Source organism: Sciurus carolinensis, unplaced genomic scaffold, assembly GCF_902686445.1.
Source record: "Sciurus carolinensis unplaced genomic scaffold, mSciCar1.2, whole genome shotgun sequence".
NCBI classification, from domain to species: Eukaryota; Metazoa; Chordata; class Mammalia; order Rodentia; family Sciuridae; genus Sciurus; species Sciurus carolinensis.
The window spans coordinates 51,969-62,727 of NW_025920289.1; the positions used below are offsets into that span (position 1 = coordinate 51,969).

Below are 10,759 nucleotides of genomic sequence, written 5' to 3' on the forward strand. Positions count from 1 at the left end.
AAAGAGAAGTAACCATTACTTTACAATCAGAAACAAATTTTCTTTATAAAGTTGAAGTGTCTCCAAAGGAAGCAGTTGAGGTAAGACAGTAGAAGATTTCTTAGGGATCAGTGGTCACCCTAAAGTAATTCTTCAGGCTGACAGTTCTCCAGGCTATGGACTCCACATCTGGCCTAACACTGCTTAGGTGCATGCACCTAAATTCTATATATGATTTAAGTATTTACACTATGAGCATAGTAAATTAGAAAGAAAAGAAAAAGATTTTCATTGTCTGTAAGTCTAAAGGACAAGAAGCATTTTTCTTCTCCTAGGAAGTTTTGTATCCCTGTAAATTAGAACCTTGGAGTCAGACAATGAGACCTCTCACAAGTTTGTGGGATTAAACCCAGCCACACTCTTCCATCAGTCAATCTAAGGACAGTAGAATTCCGAGCCCACCCATGCAGACATTCTACTGGGATGGAAGAGACAGGTTTACTTACCTGCATTCCAGAAACTTGCTCCTCAGACCACCCACAGGAAGGTCAGTTCCCAATAAAACTGCAGTCTCTAAGAAGAAGAGCTGCTGAAAACACAAATTAACTTCTGAAGAAGGGGAAGAACTTGGCAAGAGCTGCTTTGACCTCCTTGTTTCTCAAAGTATAGATGAGAGGGTTGAGGGTAGGACTCAACATAGTGTATAGCACACCAGCCACCTTGCTCTTCTCTGCACTGTAGCTGGAGACAGGGCTTATGTAGGCATAGAAGACAGCAGTGTAATACATGCACACCACAATGAGGTGGGAGGAGCAGGTGGAGAAGGCTTTCTGTTTCCCCCCTGAAGTCCTCATCTTCAGGATACTAGAAATGATGAACCCATAGGACACAAGGGTCATGAGGAAGTTTAGTATGCCATAAAAGGCATCAGCCAGGACAATCATGACACTGTTCACATAGGTGGAGCTGCAGGAGAGAAGCAGCAGAGGAGGAGCCTCACAGAAGAAATGGGTAATGACATTAGGGCCACAGAAATTCAAATGCAGCATCAGCCCTGTGTGGATGGCTGAGTTGAAGGCACAGAGCACCCACACTCCGGTGGCCAGCTTGCTGCAGAATGCCTTGCTCATTATGGTGCTGTAATGCAGTGGGTGGCAGATGGCTGCATACCGGTCATAGGCCATGACAGTGAGGAGCAGCAGCTCTGAGGATGCAGACCATGTGAGGAAATAGAGCTGTGCCATGCAGTCCCCATAGGATATGAAACTCTTCTCTGACACCAGACCCTCCAATGCCTTGGGCATGATGGAGGAGGTACAGATAATGTCCATAGTAGCCAAGTTGAACAGGAAAAAGTACATGGGGGTATGGAGTCCAGTGTTGAAGGTGATGGTCAAGATGATGAGGACGTTCCCTGTGAGGGCCACAGAGTAGAGGGAGAGAAAACAACTGAATAAGAGCACGTGGTATTCTGGGTGCTCTGAGAAGCCCTGCAGGATAAACTCTGTTACCATTGTCTGGTTACTCATGGTCCCTGGGTGGAGAGGGTGTTCTGGGACTATCAAGAGAATCTTCACCCACAGTTTCATGTGATTTCAGGACTAAAGAGAGAGAAATGAGAGGTATCTTAACCATCACTACTATCATGTTTCAATGAAGCCTAACAACATGGCATGTATAATATGCATATATATGAGGACGTATTATGATAAACATATCAATATCACATAGGCAAAGGTCATGAGTATCCAGTTTATAAGAAGTACAGATGAGGCCAATTTAACCTGTGAAGCATCATTCAACCTCAAAGAAATGCAAATTAAAGTAATGATCCAACTCTTATCATCCATCTTTCAATAAAGTAGGAAAGTAAGATATTGACTAGCATGTGAGGATGGAAGATGAAAGTCTTTCAAATGAAATGATGGCATTTGCAGGATAATGGATGGAACTAGACTCCATCATATTACTCAGAGGTTAAGGTTGTATGTTTTCTCTCATATGCAGAAGTCAGAAAGGAAAAGTAAAACAACAGTGGGGGTGGATCTCCTATAAATCAAAGAGATCAATAGAGGAAAGGGACGGAGTGTGGGAGGTGGGAGAGAGGAGGAAATGCTTGGAAGTGATCTTGGTCAAGTGATATTGTTATATTGAGTGCATGTATGAATGTGTAACAAGCAATACCATCAATATATAAAATTATAATGCACCAGTAAAAAGTGAAAAAAATAATTCCAAACATCAACTCAGAATAAAAAAAGTTTATGTCATTAGGAACATACAAAACTACATGTTCCATTTGAACCAAAATTTTTCATTCTGAAAATTTATCATAGGGAAATAATTTAAAACATCTTCAAGCTGTCAGAACATCACTATTCATGATTGAAAATTTGAAAGTAATCTATACTCTTAAAGGCAAGTTTATTTTGCTATGCTGATTCAATATAATGCAGGGCAGTTATAAAAAAGGCACTTTGGAAGTGTTTTATTATACTTTTATAAACAGTGATTCAGACATGGTGACTGATGCCTGTAATCCCAGTAATTACAGAGGGTGAGATAGGAGGATTGTGAGTTCAAAGCCAGTCTTAGCAATGTAGTGAGACCCTAAGTAATTCAGTAAGACTCTGTCTCTAATAAAATTTGATAAATGGTTTCATTATGTGCCTCAATGCTTGAGCCCCTTTGGATTCACTTCCAAATATATATTGAAAAAAAAAGAAAAAACAAAAAGCAGAGATAAAAAATGCACAATGGAATCTCATTTATCTCCATATTATTATATGTATCGTATTTATCCTTTTTGCAAGAATACTATTAATGTGATTATTGTACACACACACACACACACACACACACACACACACTCACACACAAATCTAGTGAGTGATAGACCAGAGTTTGAGCCATAGGAATGGACTATGATTGACTATTCTTGATTTTGTTGGTTTGTATTTTTCTATTTTCTTACTAATGACCTTTGTAAAAGGTAGGTGTTTAAGTCTTCTAACAATTCTTCTGAGATTCCTCATGTCCTCTCATAATTCTATACTGACTTGCCTCCAGTCCTTGGGACTGCTTGGTCAAGGACCCACCTATCTCTCACAGGTTGATGGACGTGCCCCATCTGTCTCTGGACAGCCTTCATGGACCCCAGACTGGTGCCTGGCCTTCAAACATGTTTGTTGAAATAATGCTGAAGAACCATCTAGTATGAATGAAAGCAGCTTGATTTCTATTCTTAAGACAGTGCACACTAAGAGTTAAGATAAAATTAGCATGGTACCACGTCTCCTTTCTTCTTTTCAACTCCACTCACCAAAACAGTTAAGATTATTTTCATTTTAAATTCAGAATTCCAATTTTGTTCCAACTTCAAGAAATGTTTTCAATACTAAAATATTAGGAGGCTTATAGTAATATCAGCCTATGATTTGTGTTACATCTTTTCTTAATGAGGTGAAAACTATTCTTTTAATAGAAAAATATAAACTTATTATGACCTGGAACAAATAATGAAAACACCGAAGTCCCATCTGTGTGTCTTCCCTGGAGCAATGTATCAGGACAGCTCAAGCATTTGGTGAGTAAAAATAAACACAGTATTGTTTGATGATTTCATTTTTTGTATGGCAAAACAAACACAAACAATCCTGAATACCTACTCATACCCAGTTTGACTTAGGGATTTAGAGAAAGAACTAACTTTATTTGATACTTGCTGAGGACCTAGGAGTTGATTCCTGCTTTTCACCAGGGATCACTGTAGGCTCAACAGCTCAGTTAGGTTACAAAGGAAGACTTGGCTTGACCCCACTCATGCTTCTCCACTTCCCACTAATATCCCCCCAGGGTGTTAAGCACCTGACTCCCCAGTCATCATGGTCCAATCCAACATCACATGTTACAGGCACACCAGAGCTGTAGTGCTGAAGTCGAGTCTGGAGGAGGAAAATGCATCCAACCCCAACACTTAGAGAGCAGTCGTGGGTCATGTCTGCCACATGCCATCACTAGGCACCAAGAAAACCTATGATACACAAGAAGCTTCAACCCAGTGTTTCCTCTTAACTCAGCTGTAGAGTGAGTGTAGGGAAAAAAGTCTAAATGGACCTGCTACATAAATGAAGGATTTCAATAGGTGTTAGGTATGACAACCTATTTTCTTCACATTCAGGAAACAAATTAACCCTCAGATAGCGATCCACTCACTGTGATTTCCAGGACAGGTAGATGGTCTCTTCCTCCAACTGGTCAATATTGAGATCAAAGTGTCAGGACACCAAGGCTCCTTCCATGAGGATGACCATGAAGTCTCTGCTGGACCTCAGCCAGTCATTCCTTTTTCTGAAAATAACAAAGATTTTTCTTCAAATTCAATTTGAAGGTTCAATTGACATTGGTTTTAATTCTCATCAAGCATCACCAATTATTACCAAGGATCTAAAAGGAAACAAAAATAATTTAGATAACAATCTATAGCAATGAAACAATAATACACACCTGTTCAAGTCAAAGAACACAACGATATCGATAGTCAAGTCAGGATGTTAAACAGTGGTTGTTTTCTGTTCTTATCAAATATATTGGTGGTCAATTTTCCCAGAAAATAAAAGTATATCATAGAATATTTCCATCACTTTAGAAAAACAATAGGTGCCCTGAAAATCTCTGAAGTTAAAAAGTCAATTTTATTGAGTTTTTTCTGCATAGATTGACTTTTACATGGAATGCAGTTTACTTTTCATGGAATTTTATCTTAGTTACAATTTATTTTCCATAACTCCATAAATGGAGAACTGTAGAATTCTTACTGTTTCTAGGTACTTAATTAATAAAGGAAAAGTTGACTTCTTCATTATTTTTATCTCTAAACGGATACCAGGATTTCCACAAACACCATATAAAATCCAGTGCTCATTTATTATAAATGATGATAGATATTTCTAATGCAAATATATTCTGAGAACAGAAAACAAAACAGGACAAAATTTCAAACATATATCAATATATCTGAAAGATATTTTGAAGATGACCTTGTCCAACCTGGTTATTAAAAAGTCAATGTGAATCTAAGTGACTTAACCCCAGTAACACAGAGTATTTGTGACAAAGCTAGTATCTAATCCCAAGGCTTGTCATTTCAGTCCAAAGTTATTTGTTCTGTAATTTGTCCATTACCTCTCTAAAACCAACTCTTGAAATATATTTAAAAAAATGACGAAGAAAAAGAAATAGCAATTAAGAATTTATATGATTATTCTTATAGTTGAGCTATGGATTTAAAACCCTCAATTCTCAGTCAGTTTTAGCATCCCATTTGTTCGCATTGTTTCCTTTATCAGAGGAATAGCCACAGAAAATATTCAAATATTCCTGGCTCTAGGTTACCAAAATAAAACCAGCAGGTCTACTTTACAGTTAAGGGCACATTCTAAGCAGACAGTGTTACAAGTAGAACATTTCCTATTTTTATACCACCAAATACAATGAACCCTCCACAGAATATTCACAACATTCTTGAAAAATTTGTTTCACCTTTGTGGAGCTTATAGATCTTGTGTATGGCTGTCCTCTCTCTGTCAATCACAATGGAGGTGTCAGTGTGTACAGCTTTTACAGCTTCCATCCTATATTTAAGCTGATCTTGTCATGGAAATTGCACTTATCTTTAGCAACATCTCTCCCTGTTTGTGGGAGTCACTTGGGACAGATGTTCACAGTCATTATTCTAAGTAAACCATTAAGGTGCAATTAAACTACTTTAAGTCACTTTTTGCTGGAAACTTGGCGTTAATGGGTATTCACCCAAAGGCCATTGAAGCTTTGATCCAATGTGGGGCAAAAGGGTGTAAGCTTCTGTGGGGAGACACAGGACCACAATTGTCCCAGCTCAGAGTAACCACAGCAGGGCTCTGGTGCTCAGAAAATGTGATCACACCAAGGGACTGAGGAGAGAGTGATGGACCAGAAGGTAGATTCCTGACTGCCTTCCATGGAAATGAGGGGCAAGTTGTAATCACTCCTGAGCTTGTGGGCAAAACCCCCTTCTGCTCACAGAGCTGCCCCCTTGCTGGACCTCACTCAGCTCATCTTCCTTACCTCCATCTTTCTTCCCTTCCCCTATCCCTATATCTTCTCCCCTTGTGCAAATTTCACCCAGATCAACTCCATCTCCTTAGCCACACGATCTCGAATTCCCTGAGGAAAATGATCACTGCCTGCTAAGCCTCTGTCACATTCAGGAGTCCCCACCAAGCTTTCGTGGCATCATGGGCTTCATAATCTTTATAGACCCAGAGTCAGGTCTCATCTTGAAAACTAATTGTTGAGTGATTTTGGATGAGTCTCTTAGCCTCTAAAGAACTATTAATAGAAAAAAGAAGAACAAGAGATTCGAGATGGCAGACTAGAGGGTGACTGCATCTCCTGACACTCCAGAACCCAGGATTCAAAAAGGGAAGGCAATGAGAGACTTGGACTAACATAAAGCCATAGGGTGAGTCTCTCCCACAGGGTGAAGCTTGGCCCGGGTGGTAGGCCCAGACAGGGGCAGCTTCTCGGAGCAGGGCAGGGAAGCTACTAGAGTCTTCCCCAAGCAGCCCTTTTCCCTCAGTGGCAGGCTCGCTCCACAGCCAGCGTCTCGGAGCAGGGCGCCCAGGGAGTGCCTTTCCTGCACAGAGCCAGCTCCGAGCCCCAGACACAGCGGCAGGCCCCGGCATGCAGGCGGCTTCTGGGACCAGGGCAGGGCAGCCAGAGACTTCCCCAAGCAGCCCTGCTCCCTCGGTGGCAGGCTCACTCCACAGCCAGCTTCTTGGAGCAGGCCGCCCAGTGAGAGCCTTTCCGCACAGAGCCAACCCCCAGCCCTGGAACCAGTAGCGGGCTAGGTGCAGCTTTCTTCGGAAGCACTGCATTATCAGGTTCCCTCAAGACTTCAGGCTACTGAAGACTGGGAGGAGATATACTGGAAATCTATAGGGACACTATAAGCCTGTAGTGGAAATCTGCAATATCTCAGAGTCCCACTGATATGACCAATATGAGAAAACAAGGAAAGAAGATGTCCCAAACAAGCCTAAATACTATATCAATAAAACCCAATGACAGCACAGCAGAAGAAATGTCAGAAAGAGAGTTCAGAATGTACATAATTAAAACAATCAGGGAAGCAAACGAGAAGATGAAAGAGCAAATGCAGGCATTAGGAGGAGATGAAAGAGCAAATGCAGGCATTAAATGACCACACCAATCAACAGTTAAAAGAGCAAATACAGGAATCAAGAGATCATTTCAATAAAGAGTTAGAGATACTGAAAACAAACAAACAAACAGAAATCCTTCAAATGAAGGAAACAATAAACCAAGTTAAAAACTCCATAGAAAGCATAACCAATAGGATAGAACACCTGAAAGATAGAACCTCAGACATTGAAGAAAAAATATTTAATCTTGAAAACAAAGTTGACCAAACAGAGAAGATGGTAAGAAATCATGAACAGAATCTGCAAGAATTATGGGATATCATGAAAAGGCCAAATTTGAGAATTATTGGGATTGAGGAAGGCTTAGAGAAACAAACCAAAGGAATGAACAATCTATTCAATGAAATAATATCAGAAAATTTCCCAGAACTGAAGAATGAAATGGAAAACCAGATACAAGAGGCTTATAGGACTCCAAATATACAAGATTACAACAGACCCACACCAAGGCACATTATTATGAAAATACCTAACATACAAAATAAAGACAGAATTTTAAAGGCCGCGAGAGAAAAGAATCAAATTACATTCAGGGGAAATCAATAAGGATATCAGCAAATTTTTCAATCCAGACCCTAAAAGCTAGAAGGGCCTCGAACAACATTTACCAAGCCCTGAAAGAAAACTGATGCCAACCAAGAATCTTATACCCAGCAAAACTTACTTTCAGATTTGACAACGCAATAAAATCCTTCCATGATAAACAAAAGCTAAAAGAATTTACAAAAAGTAAGCTGGCACTGGAGAACATTCTCAGCCAAATATTCCATGAGGAATAGAGGAAAAACAACGATGCAAATCAGAAACAGGAGGCGCTAGCCTAAAGGAATAGCCAAATAAAGGAGAAACCAAATCATGTCAAAAAACAAAAATGAGTCAAATGACGGAATACAAATCATATCACAATAATAACCCTGAATGTTAATGGCCTGAACTCATCAATCAAAAGACGTAGACTGGCAGATTGGATTAAAAAGAAAAATCCAACAATATGCTGCCTGCAAGACACTCATCTCATAGAAAGAGATACCCATACACTAAAGGTGAAAGGATGGGAAAAAAACAACCATGCACATGGAAAGAACAAAAAAGCTGGAGTATCCATCCTCATATCAGATAATGTGGACTTCAAGACAAAGTTAGCAGAAGGGATAAAGAAGGACATTTCATACTGCTTAAGGGAAGCATAAATCAGCAAGACATAACAATCATAAATATCTATGCCCCGAACATTGGCTCATCCATGTACATCAAACAAATCCTTCTCAATTCCAATAATCAAATAGACCACAACACAATAATACTAGGCAATTTTAACACACCTCTCTCACCACTGGATAGATCTTCCAAACAAAAATTGAATAAAGAAACCATAGATCTTAATAACACAATCAACAATTTGGACTTAATGGACATATATAGAATATACCATCCAACAAAGAACAAATACACTTTATTCTCAGCAGCACATGGATCCTTCTCTAAAATAGACCATATTTTATGCTACAAAGCTACTGTTAGCAAATACAAGAAGATAGAGATACTACCTTGTATTTTATCAGATCATAATGGATTGAAATTAGAAATAAATGACAGAATAAAAAAGAGAAACTTCTCCAATACCTGGAGATTAAATAATACACTATTATATGATGAATGGATAATGGAAGACATGGGAGGAAAATAAAAAAATTCTTAGAACTAAACAAGAACAAAGACACATCATATCAAAATCTCTGGGACACTATGAAAGCAGTATTTAGAGGAAGATTTATTTCATGGGGCGCATTCAAAAAAAGAAGTAAAATTCAACAAATAAACAACTTAACACTACAGCTCAAAGCCCTAGAAAAAGAAGAACAGATCAACATCAAAAGTAGTAGAGGGAAGGGGAAAAAATAACAGAATGAATCAACCAACATCACCCTATGTAAACGTATGATTACACAAATGGTATGCCTTTACTCTATGTACAAACAGAGAAAGAACATGTATCCCATTTGTTCACAATAAAAAAAAAAGTAGTAGAAGACAGGAAATAGTTAAAATCAGAGCTGAGATCAACGAAATTGAAACCAAAGAAACAATCAGAAAAATTAACAAAATAAATAGTTGGTTCTTTGAAAAAATAAACAAAATTGATGAACCCTTAACCACACTAACAAATAGAAAGAGGGAGAAAACTCAAATTACTAAAATTCGAAGTGAACAAGGAAATATGACAACAGACACCAGTGAAATACAAAACATAATTAGAAACTATATTGAAAATCTATATTCCAACAAAACAGAAAACCTTGAAGACATCAACAAGTTTCTAGAGACATATGAATTATCTAAACTGAACGAGGAGGACATACACAACTTCAATAAATCAATTTCAAGCAATGAAATAGAAGAGGTCATCAAAAGCCTACCAACAAAAAAAAGTCCGGGACCTGATGGGTTCTCAGCCGAGTTCTACAAAACCTTTAAGGAAGAGCTCTTTCCAATACTCCTCAAACTATTCCATGAAATAGAAGATGAGGGAACCCTCCCAAACTCATTCTATGAAGCCAATATCACCCTGATACCTAAACCAGACAGAGACACATGGAGGAAAGAAAATTTCAGACCAATATCCTTAGTGAACATCGATGCAAAAATTCTCAACAAAATTTTAGAAAATTGCATTCAAAAATATATTAGAAAGATAGTGCATCATCATCAAGTGGGTTTGATCCCACAGATTCGAGGTAGGTTCAACAGTCGGAAATCAATAAACGTAATTCATCATATCAACAGACTTAAAGTTAAGAATCACATGATTATTTCGATAGATGCAGAATAAGCATTTGATAAAATACAGCATACTTTTATGCTCAAAACACTAGGAAAAAAAAGGGATAGTGGGAACAGTCCTTAACATTGAAAGGCTATCTATGCTAAACCCATGACCAATATCATTCTAAACAGTGAAAAACTGAAAGCATTTCCCCTAAAAACTGGAACAAGGCAGGGATGCCCTCTTTCACCACTTCTATTCAACATTGTCCTTGAAACTCTAGCCAGAGCAATAAGACAAACCAAAGAAATTAAAGGGATATGAATAGGAAAAGAAGAATTCTAACTACCCCTTTTTGCGGATGACATGATTATAGATTTAGCAGAACCAGAAAATTCCACCAGAAACTTTTAGAACTCATAAGTGAATTCAGTAAACTAGCAGGATATAAGATCAATGCTCATAAATCCAAAGCATTTTTATATATAAGTGATGAATCTTCAGAAAGAGAAGTTAGGAAAACTACGCTAATCACAATAGCCTCAAAAAAAAAAATACTGGGAATCAATCTAACAAAAGAGGTGAAAGACCTCTACAATGAGAACTATAGAACACTAAAGAAAGAAATTAAAGAAAACCTTAGAAGATGGAAAGATCTCCCATGTTCTTGGATAGGCAGAATTAATATTGTCAAAATGGCCATACTACCAAAAGTACTATACAGATTCAATGCAATTCCAATTAAAATCCC

General features: G+C 38.3%; 1 protein-coding gene across 1 annotated transcript; it reads right to left on the reverse strand.

Moving 5' to 3' along the window:
- Nucleotides 1-581: 581 nt before the first annotated feature.
- Nucleotides 582-1,568, reverse strand: LOC124975514 (olfactory receptor 13A1-like). The gene has a single exon (XM_047538197.1). It carries the CDS (start codon nucleotides 1,566-1,568, stop codon nucleotides 582-584), a length of 987 nt encoding a protein of 328 aa, XP_047394153.1.
- Nucleotides 1,569-10,759: the final 9,191 nt, after the last annotated feature.

Excerpts from the sequence above, each read along its gene's own strand:
- LOC124975514 (XM_047538197.1), bottom strand. The coding sequence starts at position 1,568 with ATGAAACTGTGGGTGAAGATTCTCTTGATAGTCCCAGAACACCCTCTC.